This window comes from Pezoporus occidentalis, unplaced genomic scaffold, assembly GCF_034315485.1.
Source record: "Pezoporus occidentalis ecotype Australia unplaced genomic scaffold, CSIRO_AGI_Poc_V1 ctg17, whole genome shotgun sequence".
Taxonomy (NCBI): Eukaryota; Metazoa; Chordata; class Aves; order Psittaciformes; family Psittacidae; genus Pezoporus; species Pezoporus occidentalis.
The window spans coordinates 2,600,305-2,620,353 of NW_026913531.1; the positions used below are offsets into that span (position 1 = coordinate 2,600,305).

At 41.3% G+C, this 20,049-nt stretch overlaps 2 protein-coding genes across 6 annotated transcripts in view; one reads left to right on the plus strand and one right to left on the minus strand.

Moving 5' to 3' along the window:
- The window catches only part of ZFC3H1 (zinc finger C3H1-type containing), a 40,643-nt gene extending 34,266 nt beyond the window's left edge, over window positions 1-6,377 (minus strand). For all 5 annotated transcript variants that reach the window (XM_062613740.1, XM_062613739.1, XM_062613741.1 and 2 more), the window contains exons 1-2: window positions 5,753-6,377; window positions 1,501-1,914 (exon numbers count right to left, since the gene is read on the minus strand). In XM_062613740.1, coding sequence (XP_062469724.1) covers window positions 1,501-1,914; window positions 5,753-6,338 — 1,000 coding nt within the window. In that variant the 5' untranslated portion in view covers window positions 6,339-6,377. The remainder of the gene's footprint in view (window positions 1-1,500; window positions 1,915-5,752) is intronic.
- Window positions 6,378-9,152: 2,775 nt separating this feature from the next.
- THAP2 (THAP domain containing 2) lies at window positions 9,153-14,706 on the plus strand. The gene is given in 3 exon segments (XM_062613622.1): window positions 9,153-10,011; window positions 13,910-14,122; window positions 14,632-14,706. Coding segments are annotated over 3 exon segments (630 nt in total). The 5' UTR covers window positions 9,153-9,669.
- Window positions 14,707-20,049: the final 5,343 nt, after the last annotated feature.

Consider the following 20,049-nt stretch of genomic DNA (forward strand, 5'->3'; position numbering starts at 1 on the left):
AATTTTGCTAATGCCTTAATACATGCATAATCTAGTACAATACTTTCACATGATACAGGTGGACCAGCAATAACTCAAATCAGACAGGTTTTTCTACTCTAGAAGTCTGCATTACATTGTCAAAAGCAGTAACTTATAAAATCGGTGTGCTCTCAGATCATTCTTGTCATACATTTGAGTGGTATGCAAAAATTAAGATACTTTTACAGCGCATACTATAGCATCTGTTTTTCACTATCATATGAACTGTATTTTCAACTTCAGGACTCCCAAGTTTTGATGCAAAAATTTTTTTAATTTTTTTTTAAAGATTCTTTTGGTTTTTAAAAGCTCTTTTACTCCTCCTGCCTTGCCATCTTCCCTTCCTGCAGGCTACTGGTTATAGTTCTATGGACAAGACCTGTTGTTTCCTTCATGTCTGCCATTAAAAAAGCTACATTACATGAGGTGGTTTGACTACTATTTACCAGTTTTCTCTTTGTTTCTTCAGAGGCTTTGTCTTCCAATTCTCATTCTGAAGTTACATACAAATCATTCCAATTTTCAGTGCTCTAGTCCTTCCTTTCTTCATATTCCTAGTAATTACTCACGTGTAATTTTAATCCATCCATTCACTACTGTGTCTCTTCCCACTCAAATTGACAGTTTACATACACTGACAAATTAGCTAACACAAGATGATAAGAGATATCCATAAGCACACCCTCAACCACAGCTAACACTTACCAGAAGTCTCAAAAGAAGTTTAAGTTAACTACTCTACTTTGCACAGACTTAAAAAGTAAGCTCAAGGACATTTACCACAGCTCAGCTGGACATAACTTATTTCTTGCTAAGTGGTTCATGCATCTGAGCAATTATGATTTTGGCCTCATGTATCTGAGCCATTATGATTTTGGGCCTGCAGTCCAGAACTACCTGGACAAGATACTAATTCTACCCTTTGGCTGCATGTCTTCTACATATCCTTTCTATTTCTGGCCCATGATTTCTTCACTAGTTGCAAATATCAGTAATGACAAAAATCATTCCGGTGAAAATCTCTCATAAAGGCCTCTTATACTAAGGAAAATGCGTAAGACACAAAATGCAGAAAAATGTCTCCAAATGTTACCTTCTCATCTTAAACCCAAACAAAACACATTTTGCTTCTGCAAAAAAAAACAAAGGCAAAGGAGACAGAAAACTTTCACTGAAAGACAATGATTTCTGCTGGTAACAGCAACTAAAACCTTCAAGTCTTGTCTTCCTGCTTTGTGCCAATTATCAGTTAGACTACACAACGCAGATTAGTTAAAAAAATTAAAACAAAACCAAAGCAAAAACATGCTTCCCAGTATGCTTATGTAATTCAAGCAATTACATAAATTAGAAGTAAATCCAATTTTTAACTTAAAATGTTTAACATTCCAATTCAAATTTTCATTAAAGTAAAATTTTCCCCAACACCTAATAAAGATGATATGTAATGGCAAGCAAAAGAACACTACAAGTATTTACCTTGGCCGGATTCTGTGACTTCAGGTTTTTGTGATGGCTGCTTGGTTCCTTCTTTGCCTTTTTTTAATCTGCTTCTCTCCGCTGGAGTAGGCAATTTTTGTCTGAGAGGTTTCAGTTCAAATGCCTGAAAGGCTATAACTGGAGGTTTCTCCTCAGGAGGTACTTCTTTTATAGCATCTGTTGTAATACTGTTATTATCTACAGGTACTTGGTCCTCAGTGTTCATTGTTTTATCAGCATCTTGTTCATTTCCTTCCTTATTGCTCAAAGCCAGTTTTTCATCCTTATTAATGTACTCAAGTTCTAATTGTATCTGCTTATACTTCAACAGCAGATCCTCAAAACTTTCTTCCGCAGAGTTTTCACTTTTAGAAGAGTAATTCTTTCTAGATGGGGACCTTCCAAAAATTTTGGCTGAATTACTGGTCAAGGAAACTAAGACAAGAACATGTGGCAATATTACCACTGAAAACTAAAATAAAACAAATAGAATTTAAGATTATTCCCATATACTTAGTTTTACCTTAAGGTTAGCTTGGAAAATATGCCTTATACAGATGAACAGCATGCACAAAATGTATCCATTATTCTATACTGACAGCTTAAATAACCATTTTCTCTAACAATTTAAAACATCTTACTTATGACAAGAATTTCATTAACTGCTGAGAAGTCATGTACCTTGCTCACACCATCCTCCCAGAAACAACAGCTGTAATGCTGAGACAATTCCCTATCAAAGAGTCAGACTTTCAGAGTTCATAATTCAAATATTAACTCCCCATCTGACATTCTGAGAAAGGTCAAATTAATTCTCACTCATATTACCCTTTCATAAAATGCAGAGTGTAACCACAGCACAATTACATACTGCAGTAACTGTAACTCAACAAATGAAGTAAGGCAGAGAATAATCAATAACTGAAGCAAATAAAAAAGTAGGTAAAGGTTTGCAACCAAAACATTGGAAAAACACTAAAAGAGGAATGGTAATTACTAACTGCTCAGAAAAGGCCTATGTATGCCCAAGGGACAGATGCTCTTGACAACATGTTGTCCAGTGCAGGAAACTGAAATATTCTTAGGCAACTATCCAAAATAAAAGTTCTCACTATTAGAGGTTCACTTCCTCATACCTTCACCTGACACTTGAAAAGCTAAATTATCCCATAAAATAATCATGCTCAAGGGGAAATCTTCTAGGATACCTTATCAGGTTTAACTCGTTTGACTTTCAATATCAACCCCACTGTGATAACAGCTGACTCAAGCCCAGTTATGCAAAATGCTTTTTAATCAACATCATCTCTTAATACAGGGAGTAAAGCTAACAGCTAAAACAGGTGTCCTCCAAATGTAGACCTAATAAATCTACAAGAATATAACTTTACATCTGTCTTCTGCTCACAACCTGCACCAATAACTCGGATGCTTCTTTATGTTAACTTCTAACTCAAGTATGAAGAATCTAGGCATGTATCCTACAAAATGCAACTTCTCTGGTATCAGGAAATGTTTTCCTATACAATGCTCTCTTAAGCATCAGAACAAAAAGCAGAAACTAGTAAACTAGATGAAATCCAGAAAGCAATGAAATAATCTATAAAGATGCTGAAAATACCAAGAAGTGCATGCAGTAACTGTAGCTCAACAAAGGATGTAAAGCACAGAATACAGTATAACAAACTGCGTAATAAACCTATTTGCCAAATTCAATTCCAACACATTTCTATTAAAAAAAAAAACAAAACAGCTACATTAGCAATTTTGAGTGACAGGAAAGTCTGACATTAAGTGATTTAACAATCTATAATAATAAGTCTATTATTTAATATGAAAATACTTCAATAAATACTTCAATAAATTCTAGAGTCATCTAGAGTTGGGTAACAAGACAAAGCTTTGAGACTTTTTTTGTGGTTGGGTTAATACCATTTCTAGAGCTCCCACAACAGTATTAATGAGAAACTGTGTTTCACTTATGCAGGAATTTTTATGTACATGGTTCTACATACAGAATGCAAGACTACACTGAGTGCTATGAAAGGCCGACAGGCATATATACATTAAAATAATGGTTATTCTTCAATCAACAACCTATTCTTCATCCTACAACCAAAAAAAAAAGAGAGCAACTGAAAAAACTGGTGGGTTAGAAGAAAAATGTACACTGTGAAGAACTGGAATTCAACAGGAACAGAAAGTCACATTTTTGTCCTGTATTTCAGGCTGAAAATTCCAGAATTCTCTATGGAAGGATTTCTGCAGAATGACTATCCAACATCTTCATGTTAAAGCTGGTAGGAATTAAAAGAGAAAAGACTGTTAAAAGCTAACACCTGAAGAAAAGTAACCTGAGTTCCACTGGGTCATTTAGTCCATTTATACATACACTCCTGCAAGGCGCTGTGCAAAGTATTAGTTCCAAGGATAAAGATAAAAAGCCATTTCTCTCTTAGCAGACACACAAACATTTCATTTTCCTGAAGGAATTCCAAATACTACTCCAGGCCACAAGCCTCCGTGTAACTGTTGATGTGAAGATATCTTCTGAAGTCACATGCTCATGAACTACACCCCTGCTCCATCAATAGTATCAACAAGGGGTACCTGACTATTTAGGGATACCGTAATATTGAATCCTTCAGGTGGTAAGAATATGAAAAATACAGGAAAGAATTTACACTGAATGAAAATCATGGTCATTCCTTAACTATATGATCCATTAAAGAGCAACAACATTAAAACTTTATCACTTTTAAACAGAAGTGTGCACTTCGGGGAGCAGGGAAGATTTCTTAATTTCCTTCTTTTGGTTTGAAAATGGAATTACTGGTTTCTGAATGACCTTGTAATTAAAATGGAGGAGACTGCATATCATATGAACAAGCTTTGCAAGGCCTGCTTAGGATGATCAATATGATTGCCCTGCAAATTACCCGTTACACAGAAAGTAAGCATTTTCTGGAATTCATCACAACACTGCAAATTAAGATACTTTACAATCCATTTTCAGCACTAGAACTGTCTTACTGTGTAACCTTGGGCAAATCACATCTTCGCTTGCTGCCTCTCAATGTCAGATCTTCCAATGAGCAGCTTTTATTAAGACTTTAGTAATGCTGTAATTTTATCAAGTCAGACTGACTAAAAGCATCTCTTACCTCTAGTCTACATATTCCACCAACATTTTTAAAAAATCCTGCCATGGATAAATAAATCTTGTACCTAAGTTAACACAAGGATCCAACGAGTGGCTTTCAAAGCCTTAAGTACTGGCACAAGTAGGAAAAATTCCTGTTCCTGGGATCAGCCGGCAGAGTCAAACAATGCACATCCTTTGACTATTGGTACAGAGGACAACAAAACACTGCAGGAGTCTGCAGAACAGGTTTTAACCACTAGTTTTCTCTTAGTGTTTTTTACACTTGTCTACGGTTTCAGTCAGACAATGTAGTTACATCAAGTTTCAGTATCAGGCTGCCCCTAAGTTAGACTCAACATCAGTTCTTCTTGTCTCTTCTATAGCAAACCTAGAAAACGATGAGGTATTTTAATAAAGTCACCTAAGTAAGTCTAAGAGAAATTTGCAGAGAATATCCTATGCTGAATGCTGGGGGGGGGGGGATTTATAGAGAAACAGGCATTTCTGACATCACCCAAACTCCCATATGAATTATACCCTCTATATACAGTCCTAGTTCAACTTAAAGTTAACTTTAGCTATATGTAACAGCCTCTAAAGGGCTGGAAGCACAAATGAAATAACAGTGGATCCTTTGTTGCCCAATGAGGAAAATTAACAAGCTTAGGGTTTTAGCTTTACAACCCAGCCACTTTAATTATACGCATTAAAACTGCCGCACTGACCCCGCTTCACAATATTCACACTTCGGGCTAAAAAAAGCAGCCACCTCGAATCCAATCGGGTAAGGCCTTGTTCCAGGCTATACTTTTTCGCTACACGGGACTGATCAGCCAGATTGCATGCCAGGTCACGGCAGTAATCCGGCTTCCCAACGGGCTCTCCTTGAGAAGCAGGGCCTGCCTGCTGCCCCAGCCAAGCCCTGGGGCTGGAAGGGGAGCCTCCTCTTCCGTTAGGACTCCTCTACAGGAGTCCTAATGCCAAAGCCGGAGGGCAGAGCGTCCCCTCCCACGGCTTTCGGCCACGTAGCGCGGTACCGGCACTCCCAGACCCACCCCAGCAGCACAGCGCCTCCAGCCTCCGCTCCCCCTCACGTCTCAAGGATACATTTTCGCGGTGAGGGCTCCCGCCAGCCCTGGCCGCTACCGAACCCGGCACCGCCTCCCCCTACGGGCGGCCTCCCCGGAGGGTTGCCGCCACGATCGCCGCCGCCTCGGCTCCTACCCCAGCGACCTCCGCCCCTGTAGGGCCGGCCTCGGAAGCGGAATCGGTCCAAGGCATTGTGGCTGCGCTCCCAGAAGGAGAGCCGGGGGCCCGTGTCGGAGTGCGTTCCCGACGGCATCCGCGACGCCGGCATGGGCGGCGGATGGGAGCGGAACGAGTCCTTGGGCCGATACCCGCCGTGGCCGTGCGGGTGCCCCATCTCCGGCGGCGGCTGGTGCCGTGAGCGGGGGAAGGGGCGCCCGGAGGAGGAAGAGAGGGACATGCCCCCGCGGAGGCCGGGAGGCGGCCTGCGCCTCGAGTAGGGCCTGCTGCTGACGAGGCCGCCGCCGGGCTCGTAGCCGTAGGGCCTAAAGCAGTTGTCATCGTCGCTGATTTCGCCGTCTTCCAGTTCCCCTTCTTCCTTCGGGGAGAGCCTGCTACGATCCAGCGCCGCCTTCGTAGGCGCGGCCGCCGCCTCCGCGGCCGCCATGGCGCTCAGGCCAGCGGTCTCGGCGGAGCAGAGCGCCACTCGCTCGCTTTCGCTTCCTGCGCGGAGCGGGGTGGAGCAGAACACAGCGGGTCGACCCCTCTGCCCCGGGCCGGGCCGGGCCGGGCCCTACGGACTATCGCGAGACCACACCTTGTTCCCCATACCCGGGAGAGCGAGGCACGATACGTGGGGCAATGAATAAGGGAAGGGAGGCGGGGAGCGCTGGGTGTCCTGGGTAATGTAGTTCCCACTGCGGGGCACAGCCCTGGAGGGTAGGGGGCGGGGAAAGCCTGTGGCTTAACCTATAGCGGGGCAGCGGCGGGAGCCAATGGGGGTTTGGCGCGCCATGTTGGTAAAGGAGGCCGCCATCTTGTTGAAGGGAATTGTCTGCCTCGGTAGGGAGGGTGGTGAGGGGGTGTTGACTGGCTGTACGTACCGCAACTGTGGGTTGCGCTGTTCTCTACCATAAGAGTGTTAATGTCAACCTCTTTTAGCACCGTCCGAGGAAGCGCCAACTGTAGCACTCCTGGGGCGCGGGTCTTCCTGGGTGCTCATGTAGGTGCTTGTTCCCCTGAGCGACAGCCCTTCCTCCGTTGTTGGGGGCCGTGTCCTGCAGCCTCTCAAAATAGCGCACAGGCTTACGAAGAAGAGAAAGGAGCCGGTGTTCTGCCAGTGCCCAGCACCCTGGTGTACATCATTAACCTGCCAGCTGCCTCCCAGTAGCTCAGCTGCTGTTAAATATTTAAAGGATGTTTGTGCGAAGCTTTCATGACCTTGATTCAGAGAAATCTCCAGGAACTCGCCAACAAAGTTTAAGTTCGCAAGCAGGTATTCTTTACTGCGGCACCGGGAGACACGGGAGACAGCTCCTCCTAGCGTGTCTCCTCTGAGCACCAACCAGGCTGTGATTATATTGTCCTTAAACAGGCATATTCATTAGATTACATCATACTTCTAAAGAATTCTTCCCACATGTGCACTAAAATGTGGTAGTGGGCCTTGGGACCCCGGTGGTTATTTCTTCATCACTTCGTTTTAGGATCCTTGTCATATCAGTAACCAGCAGGTGGTTCTGGCAAAGCTTATCTTAGTCATTTCCTTTTCTCTGTAGTTGCTAACAAAGCCTAATGTCCTTGGAGTTACTTATCTAGAACCCTGTTCTTCAGTCAACCCCATTCTTCAGTCCACCCTATTCTTCAATCAACCCTATTCTTCAATCCACCCTACCCTTCAATCAACCCCATTCTTCAGTCAACCCCATTCTTCAGTCCCCCCTTTTCTTGTCCTATTGCAAATTCTTTTGCAACTGAGTTATATACAAGTCCAGATTATGATCGATGCAGTCTCACATGTGGGGGTCCTGAAGACTCGACTCACCGTATCTTCTCTGGCTCTGGTGCTTTCTTGACTCTTGAGTAGTGTATCCAAGCAGGCTGTTCCTTTATCCTCTAAGGTATATAATGGCCACCACTGATTACAATATTGAAGTATTTTTATTTACCGAGCCCCTGGGGGATCCTCCTAATTCTTTCCAGTGAGCCAGAATACATCCCAGAGGGCTCTTTTCTATTATTTCTCCGCTCTGTGGATTTCCCATTATTTTCCTATACACGCTATACACACACCCGCTCACATGGGATCCCAAAAATTCCACTCACTTGCTCACAATTTTGAAAACAAAGACAAAAACATACACCAAGTACATGAATACTAATTAGTAGCACAATGAAACAAAAGCAAAACCATATGTCAGGTATACAAATACTAATTAGCAGCACGATAAAAATAAAAACGGTTCACCATTCATTAATTACTCAAGCACAGCATCAAACACCGGTTTTCAGAAATGGGGTCAGATACCAGAAAAATACAACTGCGTTCCCTCATGACGTCTCCTATGCCTTACAGAACAATTCAGAATGGTTATCTGTATACCGAACGGATGCTAGGAGCCAAGTATATGGCTTTACCTATGAGATTTTTCTATCCCAATTTACAGAAGGCTTTCTTTTTCCTGCATACACCTTACAGAATATTAACCACATTCCCGCATTCCTGTGTTGGCTGTCTCCTATGCCTTATGACACGCTAATCGGGGTTCCTGCATAGGATGTCTCCTATGCCTTACGGAATGCCATAAAATAAAATAATCAAAAGAATACTTTTACAATGATGGTGATGGTCCTTGTCTGCTTCCACAGTGATACAAGTGAGTGGAGGGGTCCCTCTGGGGAAATTTTTCCCAGGGATCCCTGTCCTCAACAGGTCCTGCAGCCAAGCAGAGTGTCCCTTTGTGGTCGCTAAGGTGATTCGGAGAAATCTCCAGGAACTCGCCAACAAAGTTTAAGTTGACAAGCAGGTATTCTTTATTGCGGTGCTGGGAGACACAGGGCATAGCTCCTCTTAGTGTGTCTCCTCTGAGCATCAACCAGGATGTGATTATATTGTCCTTAGACATATTCATTGGATTACATACATTACATCACACTTCCAGAGAATTCTTCCCACATGTGCACTAAAATGTGGTAGTGGGCCTTGGGACCCCTGGTGGTTATTTCTTCATCCCTTCATTTTAGGATCCTTGTAATATCAGTAACCAGCAGGTGGTTCTGGCAAAGCTTATCGTAGTCATTTCCTTTTCTCTACAGTTGCTAACAAAGCCTTGGAGTCCTTGGAGTCACTTATTTACAACCCTGTTCTTCAATCCACCCTATTCTTCAATCAACCGCGTTCTTCAACCTGTAATTACTTTGAAGTTCAGATTGGCCTTACGGCTTCTGTGACTGTAAAGTGAGCATCAGAGAAGGTAAAGCAGTTACATAAACTCCTTAAATCATTTGCCTTAATGTCACTTTCACTGAGTGTTCTGGTGCTGCCTCATTGGTTGTTTTAGGGCATTGACATCCTGTCAGGGTATTGTCTAGTGAGCGGTGATTACTTTTCTGGGCAGAAGGAGAAACATTATTTTAAATAAAGCCTGTCAGTCTTTCTGAGTCACATTGGTGTGTCCTGGAAAACTTAGAAAACTTGACTTTTAAAACTTATAGCACAGACCCTGAGAGTTTCTTTGCAAAGGCCAGGTTGGACAGGGCTTTGAGCAACCTGGTCTAGTGAAAGGTGTTCCTGCCTATGGCAGGGGGTTGGAAATCGATGATCTTGAAGGTCCCATCCAAACCAGTCTATGATTCTGTGATAGTATATGCTAAACATCTTTGAGGACTTGCCATGGTTCTCAAACTTGGAGAAGGACTGCTGCCTTTTTGTTCTTTTCTTGAGGGTAAATTATGAAGGGTTGGTGGTTTTTGGTTTACGTTTTTTTTTTCAGTGAATAATGTGCTGTAATTGTACAGTTACCAAAAATAAAACTCAGTATCATGTTACTATTTATTTTTCTTTGCCTTTCTCTCTAGATTTCTTTAGATCCAACAAGATCCAACAAGATCCACAAGAGTGGATAATGCGTGTGCTTTGTAAAGTTCAAAATGTTGTGCCAAATAGATTTACTTTTCTTTGATCAAAACACTTTGCATCATCTTGTTTTGACCAAACTGGACAAACTACATGACTTAGAATAGATACCATTACAATGGCTTGGCTTTGTACAAAATTCGGGGTAATGGAATGCATATATCATGTCCTAAATTTCTCCAGTTTCTTCTATTTAGAGCAGTGTGTGTTCTATTAAGATACTTGCAAGGAAGAATGAAGCAAGTTAAAAGTTTGGGTTTGGTATTTAAAGGTGGGATGAAATGGGAGTGGAGATGGAAGGTTTCCTAACGGCACAGGGAGGTTGGAACTAGATGATCTTCAAGGTTCCTTCCAACCCCAATCATTCTGTGATTCTGCATCTGTCATATTGCAGTAGTTGGTGTGTAATTTGTGTCAATTCTTCATTTCAAACAGATGTTATTTTTAGAAATGGTGGTTCATTGGTGGGTTATGCTATTTTACATATCACACAGTACTAAAACCACTTGCAGATATGACACAGGACCTGCTTAATACTTTCTGAAGTAGCAGCTGGGGGGAAGTCAGGCAGGTTTCTTAAGCTGTGCTAGGTTCCTATGTCTGTGTCTGAAATCTGATCCACTGTAGTTACAAAGAAGTTTCAATATCACTGCATCTAAGCTGCAGAAATTCCCCTCCCAGCAGATGTTTGTTTACTTGGGCATTCCAGAGCTTTGCATGTATCTGGTTCTAGTTTCATTTGTACAGTTACCTTTATTTCTAAGTGGTTTACACACCAGTAGGAAATTAGTATCAGCATCTTTTAGAGTGGGAAGGAAAATGTTTGTAGAGCTGAAATTGGCAAAATAGCAGCATTTCCTATGGGAAATTAACCAGATGTGGGTATTCCCACTCTACTGGCTGTTAGTGCATGTTTACCTACCAGTGTGCTGAATTTATTCCACAATGCTATATGATCTGTATTATAAATTTCTAACAGAGATACTCAACCATCTGGAAAAAAAAAAAGATTCTGAGACTCTTCCAGTGGTTTTGCGTATCCTGTAGTATCATATGTCCCTTCTTTTATTTCAGTCATCTGAGACCATCTGCTTTTTGCTCTTGTCTGGTGCAATCAGACAAGTAATTCTATGTCTAAATGTTCAGGAAGAAGCAGATTCATCAACTGTATTCATTACTGTTAATAAACAAGGAAATCAGTGATGTTAAATTCTTGTTTGTAAAGGTAATAACATGGCATGTGTAAAAAGAATGTGTTGATCTGATGGTTTTGGTATGTGCGCATTGGAACAAAAGGCTATTTGGAAACCAAGGGAGCTGCAATTCAAAGAGAAAACATTAAGACATTTTATCTTAGCTGCATTTGACTTCGTGCCTTTGAAAGGGATGATGTTGCTGCTGGAAAACAAATTTTTGTATTAAATACTGAAAATGTTTTCAGTAAAGTACAAATGGAATAATTTAAAATACAGGAAAGCATACGTCTTAATACAGGAGCACAGAATTTGATTTATTTTTAATCATACTCCCTGAATATTACCTGCACCTCTAGACAAAGTGTGCTGGTTTTGGCTGGGGTAGAATTAATTTTCTTCACAGAAGCTGGAATGGGGCTATATTGTGGATTTTTGCTGAAAACAGTGTTGATAACACAGGGATGTTTTAGCTGCTAAGCAGTGATCACACAGAATCAAGGACTTTTCTGCTTCTCACCCCACCAGCAAGAAGACTGCAGGTGCACAAGAAGCTGGGAGGGGACACAGCCAGGACAGTTGACCCCAACTGACCAAGTGGATATTCCAGACAATAAATTACAAATCCCAGCATTATTATATCTGTTGAAGTTTTAAATATCCCTGACATAAAAAAAAATCACCATATTTTAATTTTCTCACTATATGTGTCTCAAGCTCTTCATCTGGAGCTGAAAACCAATATTGAGTTAGTAGTCTTCATTATGTTTTTGCTTTAAGTGACCTTATTTCTGGTCCACAAAACATTAAAAAAAATAATCAAAGTTTAAGGCAGAAAATTAGTGATATGTTTACCATTGAAGTGGTTACAAGTAAGATGGAATCTTGTTTTTCAGAAGCACAATCTGAGCTTTAAGGACTGGGCCACATTTCAGGATATAAAAGACATTCAGTATCTTTTGGTACTGCAGTGTTTGTCTGAGGCTAACTATATGATTATTTTGTTCCGTTCCTACTTTGTAAGTGTCAGTTATGATTGTCTGACACCAACACAAGACTTAATCTATCTGGGTTTAAGCTTAATTCACTTCATATTAAATTGCAACTTGTATTGGTGCATTTGGTCTGGCTGGGATGGAGTTTCTAAATCACAGCCCATATGGTGCTGTGCTTTGGGTCTGTGGCTAAAACAGTGTAGGTGACATACCAGTGTTTTGGATGTGGCTGAGTCCTGCCTGCCCAGCCTCAAGGTGCCGCCCTCTTTTTTCCAATCTGCCCATGCCCCCATGAGTGGGCTGGTGGTGGGCAGGAGGTTGGGAGGGGACACAGCCAGGACAGCAGACCCAAACTGGCCAAGGGGACGTTCCACACCATGTAACCCTGCGCTCAGTACGAAAAAACAGCAGAGGAAGAAGATTGATGGTGGGGGAGTTGTCTTCTAAGCTGATGTTGCCCTAAGACTTACGGCCGAGCTGATGTGGCTCAGCATCACTCTGCTTATGAGAGGTGGCAAGTGATTCTCTTTGCTATGCTTGGTTCTATGTTCTTTACCTCCCCTCTGTCATGGTTTAAACAAAGTCAGCCATAAATCACACAGTCACTCTCTCACTCCTCCCCACCCCCCTCTTTTTCCCTCCCCCTACTCCCAGAGGGATGGAGAGGAGAATTGAAAAGAATGCAACTCCCACGGGTTGAGATAAGAACAGGTTAGTAACTAAGGTGCAACACAAATCACTACTGCTACCATCAGTAATAAAAATGGTAAAGGAAATAACAAGGGAAGAGAATACAACACCTCAGCACCCGCCGACCAATAACTCACCCCACCCTGCCCAACCGAGCACCGACTGATACCTAGTCCAACCCCACAGTGTACTAACCCTTCCGGGTAACTCTCAGTTACATCCCAGGCATGATGTCCTGTGGTATGGAGGTTTGGCTAGTTTGGGTCAGGTGTCCTGTCTCTGCTTCCTCCTGGCCTTCCCTCCTCCCTGGCAGATCATGAGGCTCACAAAGTGCTTGGTCAGACTAAACATTTGAGCAGTAACCAAAAACATTGGTGTTATCAGCACTGTTCCCAGGCTGAAAGTCAAAAACACAGCACTGCACCAGCTACTAAGAAGGAGAAAAAATGACTGCTACTGCTGAACCCAGGACACCCTCTTAAGCTGGTTTTTATCTCAATCCATGAGTTTTCTCACTTATGACAAAGGCATTCTACATAAAAAGTTGGAACACTATAGACGGTATTTTAATTTCTAAGAATTATGTTGTGGGAAAATAATGGAAGACTGGTGAGGAGGATTGTAAACACGCCCAAGTGACTTGCAGCTGAGGTATCTAAAACAAGTATGCTAATTGTTATTTAGCCTTGTGTGTTGGACAAGTAGAACATTTGTGTTTAGATAACATAAGCCTGTGACAGACAGAGGCACCCTATCAGACATGCTTGAGATTCTTGCCCTGTTGTAGGAAAAATCAAAGCATGGTGGTAAACTCTGCCTGCATGAATCCTTGATAAACAGGCAAAACCAGTTGTGCCCATGTCTCTGCTTCTGCCCAGAGGCTGCTTCAGGGATCCCCCAGCTGGCGAGGTGATGGAAATGAATTTACTCTTTGCATTTCATCTGTGGTTTTGTGGTTGTTCCTGCATCCTGCCCGTACTGGCTCACACAATGTTCAGTTAATCCATAACTTGACACTATGCAAGTTGCACAATTTCACATAATGCTGTTGTTTCCTAACTGATTTCCTGTTTTTTTATTTGCTTATATAACAGAAATACATGAAATCTTCCTAAGAAGAGATTTATATCCAAGAAGAAACATCCAGCTTCAAAAGAAACATGAAATGTAAACATGTTCTTACTGAATGCAGTTAATGCCTTCAAAAGACACGTGAAAGTAAAAGGAAGTAAAAATTAGAGACAGTAACACTGAGAAAAAGAAGGAAGAATCACATTCAAGCAGCAGGCAGAGCTGCACAATGATAGATGGAAATATTTGCCTCATGAGAAGCTCAAAATTAAGTAATACTTCACCAAGAGATACGACTGAGCAAATTATATTAAATGCCTTAAGGAATCTTCCCTGGGATGAGTTAAAAATATGACAGAAAGATGAGGTATTTATAAGAAATAGGAGATTAAAATGAGATCTTTCACAGAAGACTATTTATAAAGCTTTTCAAATCAAAAAGTAGTCTGTAATCTTTACTTAGGTATTTATGGTGAGTTAGTGCTAAAATATGAATAAGTCACATTGATATGTTCTCAGACATTCACTCAGTGATGAGAAAAAAACCTCCCTTTTATGACTGTTTTATTATTCAATAGCTATTGAAGACATCTTTAAGATCTGGCAGGTGTTAAAATGTGATTTTAGGTTTTTATCTCAGGTAATAATAATGTCTGATGGAAAAGCTGTTTCTGAGAGTTCTGTCTTTCCCAAAGTGCATACAAGAAGCTTTTTGCTTCTGGAAGAGGCTTTCTATTTAGAAACGTTAAAATAATCACTGCAGGTAACTTCAGATGGAATGCACTTGAGTAGCAGTTCACTTCCTCCTGTTAGATATTGCTAAAAAGAATGGCACTTTTCTCTAGGGAACCTCAGCGCCCTTTCCTTTGTCCCCAGAGATCTGCAACTGAGGATCCTGCATTGCTACTTGAGACTCTGGACAAGCCTCTCTGTAAGGACTCAAAGAAATGAATGGCATGCTGAGGAGAAGTAACCAAGCAAGGTCAGAAATTGAACCACAGAACTAGTGCCCTCTTTAAAGCAAAGAACACTGTAGGCTATTCCTGTAGAGTTTGTATCGTAGTTGAAGCTTGTACTTACATTGTACTTGTACATCTGGACCAAGGTTAAACCCAAAGACTGGTAAGTGTGCAGTTTTTTTTTTTTTTGGCCTTTGATGGGACTATTTGTGTTCTTTAATTCTTCAAATTGTGTACATTGTTGATCAAAATAAAGAACTAGAACGATCTTGCAGTGTTTTCCTTTCATTTCCTGTTTTACCACACGCATGTACTTTTACTAATCAGGAGTATCTTGGGAGTTTAAATCCTCTTCATATAAAAGATAAGTTATGGTATGTGGATGCTACAGCCAATTTTATGTTAGAGATATTTAACAGATCAAATGTCTGGTCATTTTTTACACTTTGATACATACACAAATACATAGATGGATGATTAAGTTCAACACTTCCAATTGGTATTTTCATGTTTTTCCTAAATGCTTTTAAAATAATTCAAATACTACTTAAAAAATCTGAAGCTAAGGGCTCAAATTAGCATAATGTAAAATAAGCAATTTCACCTTTTCTGTTTGACAGGTAAATACTGCTGAGGGTTGGGTTGTACACTGAATGTTGGAAGGAGAGAGAAGTGAAAAAATAAAACTCATATTGATTTGACAATACTTATTTTTTCCTGAAGAGATGGATGAAACTTTACTATAGCATTTTCATCTATATCAAGGTACAATTCCTTTCTTTCTGTTAAAAACACTTTAGAAACATACAGTTTTTCTCAGTTCTTAAAATTCCTGAATATAAACATTTTTAAGGTAGTATTTCCTACAGCATATACTCAGAGCAGAGGATAACAAAATTGGTGTTGAACGCAAGTCACAAGTTAGTTGCTGCAACAATAAATGAAGCCATTAATAAACATCTTTTTGGATGGAGGGAATGAAGGGTTACATGAGGATACCTGTTTATTTGTACTGGTCAGAAGTGAGGATGATCAGAGGCTAGAGCACCTCTCCTATGAAGACAAGCTGAGAGAGTTGGGGTTGTTCAGCCTGGGGGCCTCCAAGAAATCTGGGGAGGGACTTTTTACAAAGGCATGTTGTCACAGGACATGGGATAATGTCCATGATTTAAATAGGTTCCCAAGATTGTATAGAACATGATGTCAGCTCACAGTTTTGTGGGCTATCAAACATCTATTATCATTAGACAATCAATGACAATTAATAGCTTTGGTACAATTACTCTGTCCCATATAGCATGTTGCATCTGCTTTCAAGTAACAAGTATTCCCGGGGTAATTAATCCCAGGTAGTGGGTAGGAGTTGGAGCTTCATGCACATTTCTGTTGAACCAAGTCGGATCAGTTCCCATTTGTTGCCAGCGGGGGTGCCCTTCGACAAGGAATTTCTGCCCTGTGGTGACAAATTACATGCTATAGGAAGTACAGTGACACCTTCACTAGAGTGATGAGGGATATGGGAACACACCCAGCATTTTGAAACACGTAAGTCTTTAGATAATGGTAGGCCAACTGAAGAAAAGTATTTTAATAGTTTATGTTAAGATATAAGGACTTTAAACTCCTGGAGGACAGTGTCTTTATGGGTTCCCTTCTCTTGATCTTGAGTCATCTGTGTCCCCCCAACTGGCAACTAAGTTCCATGCAGCTGGTTACTCACTCCCCTTTCCCAGTGGGATGGGGAGGAGAATGAGAAAAATGTAGAACTCATGAATTGAGATATGAACAGGTTAATAACTGAAATGAAGTAAAATATAATACTACATGATAATAAACAAAATAGAGGAATAAACCGCAAGAAAGACAAGTGATGCACAATACAATTGCTCACCACCCGCTGACCGATACCCAGCCCTATCTAGCCAGCTCCTCCCAGTTAACCTACTGGGCATGACATCCTTTGCTATGGAATATCCCTTTGGCTAGTTTGGGTCAGGTGTCCTGTCTCTGCTCCGTCCTGGCTTCTCCTGCCTCTCCTCACTGGCAAGAGCATGAGAGACTGAAAAGTCCTTGATCAGGAAGTGTTGCCTAGCAGCAACTAAAACATCAGTGTGTCATCAGCATTGTTCTCAGACTAAAGCAAAAACAGCACTGCATTGGCTACTGGGAAGAAAGTTACCTCAGCTGAAACCAAGGCAACCTGTGAGTGAATAATCCTCATGCATTTCATTACAGCCTTGCAGTAATTCAACGTGACGTCATCAGTCATTTATAGCTTGGATCTATGTGGTGGCTTAGGTGGGGTATGCAGTAACCTTATGTGTTTACTTACAAGAACTTCTTATGGGGATAGTACATGTGTTTTTATTCACATGTCCTTGATGTATACTGGGGCCAAAGGTAAAGCATTTGGCCATTTTAGGCCACTTTCTTCACAAATTTTGGCCAGTATGTTTCTTAAAAAGAATTCTTCCTTTCAGCAGCTCAACAGAGCAAATGATGCTGGATTCCTAGGGCTTTATAGAACCACTGGACAACTTGTCCTGTGAAATGAGTCCCCTGGTTGCTGTGTAATACAAGGAGTATTCCAAAATGAGGCATTCACTCAAACGTTTCTTGGTGATTGCTGTGGTTTAACCCCAGCTGGCAACTAAGTACACAGCCACTTGCTTGTCCCCCTGCCCCAGGTGGGATGGGGAGGGGAATTGGAAAAAAGGTAAAACCTGCTGGTGAAGATAAGAACAATTTAATAATTAAAATAATCTATAATATAATAATAATGACAGAGACAGAGAGAAAACAAAAAACCGCAACATTAGTGTACAATACAATTTTCACCACCTGCTGACTGAAGCCTAGCCTGCCCCTGAGCAGCGATTGCCGGCTTTCATCCAACTCCCCCCAGTTTATATACTGGGCATGACGTGTTGGGGTATGGAATACCCCTTTGGCCAGTTTGGGTCAGCTGTCCTGGCTGTGCTCTATCCCAGCTTCTTGTGCCACTCCTCACTGGCAGTGCATGAGACCGTGAAGAGGCGGTTGCCAATGAATAGGATTGTAGACCTTTGGTGGAAGTACAGACATGTCCTGATTTGGCTATGATAGAGTTAATTTTCTTCCTAGTAGCTGGCACAGTGGTTTAGGCTTTAGTCTAAAAATAATGTTGATAACAACATTTTAGTTGTTGCTAAGCAATGGTTAACTCTAAGTCAAGGACTTCTCATGCTCTGCCAGAAAGGAGGTGCACAAGAAGCCAGGAGGGAGCACAGCCATGACAGCTGACCCACACTAGCCAAAGGGGTTCATCATACTGAGGATATAAACTGGAGGGAATTACCAGGAAGGCCCAGATTGCTGCTTGGGTCAGGCTGGGTATCAATCAGTGGGTGCTGAGCAATTGTATTGTGCATCACTTTTGTTTTCTGAATTTTCATTTCTCCTTTTTTTTTTGTTTCCTATTATTGTTATTCTAGTTATTATTTCTACTATTATTACATTTTATTTCATTTCAATTATTAAACTGTTCTTATCTCAACCCGTGGGGTTTTACCTTCCTCCAGTTCTCCTCCCCATCCCACCCAGGGTGGGAGGAGTGAGCAAGCAGCTGGATGGTATGTAGTTGCCAGCTGGGGTTAAACCACAAGAAGACAGCACACCCTGAAGCTGGATGTCCTGGGAAGCTGCTAGAACAGTACCCATCTACAAAAAGGTTTATGTCTCGCTATTGTAGGGGAACATCTCTGATGTCATGGGGTGGTGCTGGGGGTTGCTCTGTAACAGAAAGATGGCTGTGGCAGTCTGCATAGGAAGAGGCAGGATGTAATGCTGCAGGGTTAAGGACAGAACAGCAAGATAAATGTTGGTTGCTGACAGGAGTCATTTTCTTTGGAAAATACGTTTTTGCAAGTTGGAAATATGCTGGGGTTTCCCTTTTAAATTGAGTGTGGCAATGATCCAGAACCAGAGTATCCAGGGTTTCTTTCAATCAGAAAAAAAAAAAAAATAACACCAGCAGTTACCTTCTCTGATTTCTTTTGTTTGGGTTTTGTTTTACTGTTTTTTTTTCCATTGGAAGTCTTTTCATACTAGCTGAAAAAGCCATCGCAGTAGACCTGGACCAGCAGGTTGCCTATTTATACTATTGAAAATATCAACGAGGGAACCAGACTTCCAAAAATTAACACCTCATGAAAGTTATATTTAAAAAAAAAAAAAGGAGTATGCATGTTACTTCTCAGTTGGTAGGTATGAAAACTTTGGGATTGCAGACTCAGAGAATTAAATTGATCTGTAAAGGGGTGTGACATGACCCTCTCTGCCAGGACATTTTTTTCAGCTTTTCTTGTAGCACTTTTCTGTTATTCTTCAGCCTAATATGAACTATGAATGTAGGAAAATTAAAGAATTTTAAGTGTTTTGTCCAGCTCCAGACATCTTTTCTTTACACTATCTTCAGAAAAAAAATCAGGAATCTTAACTCATCAAGAAAACAGAAGTGGAAGGGGATGACATTCACAAAGACCCCAATTTAAAGCACAGAAAGCTAATATTTCACTTTGCCTCTGCTGCTAAATAAGTGGGGTTGGGTCCAACCCCTGACCCCAGGGCCAGCTGGATTTTAGGACTAGCCCACTCTCTAGGGACCTCCTGGAAACAGCTCATTGGAGAAGTCCAAATACAGCTGCAGAGTCCATTTACAATTACATGGTATCACTGTGAGGTCAGTGCTTGAGCTGCACCGAGGTGTTCTTTATTTATTTAACAGTATAAATTTATCATCAAAGCCTTCTCTCTTAGTTTATGGAGAAAGAAAAATACCTTTATACTGGTTGTTTCAGTTCACCTAATGACTGTGACTTCACAGGGTGGACACATTGCAAAAATCTCCTTGTGTTAATTGATAGGAGAACAGTGGCTTCCACGGGCTGAACTTAACTTTTATATATACACCACAGTGTCCTAAGACAATGAATACTTGAACATCATGCCATGAGGCATTTCTGTAAATGTTTCAGTAGCTTACATCAGGCAGCAGCTACTAGTGGCCTGATTACTCTGTAGGGAACTTTTCATTACCAGTTATATTTTGGATGTGTTTTCTAGTAAAACTGTAAGACCAGTTTTCAGGCAGAAAAAAAATCTGCAGCTGTCTGTGTTGCAGTACTGATTCTGAAAGAGGTCTTGAGTTCTTCGCTTGCAAGACATAAATCTAAAGACTTTGAGAAAACTACTTTTAGGTTTGAATCTCTGGCAAAAATACAATTGCACAATACATTTGCTCACCACCCACTGACAGATGCCCAGCCCAACCCAAGCAGCCATCAGTGACTCCCGG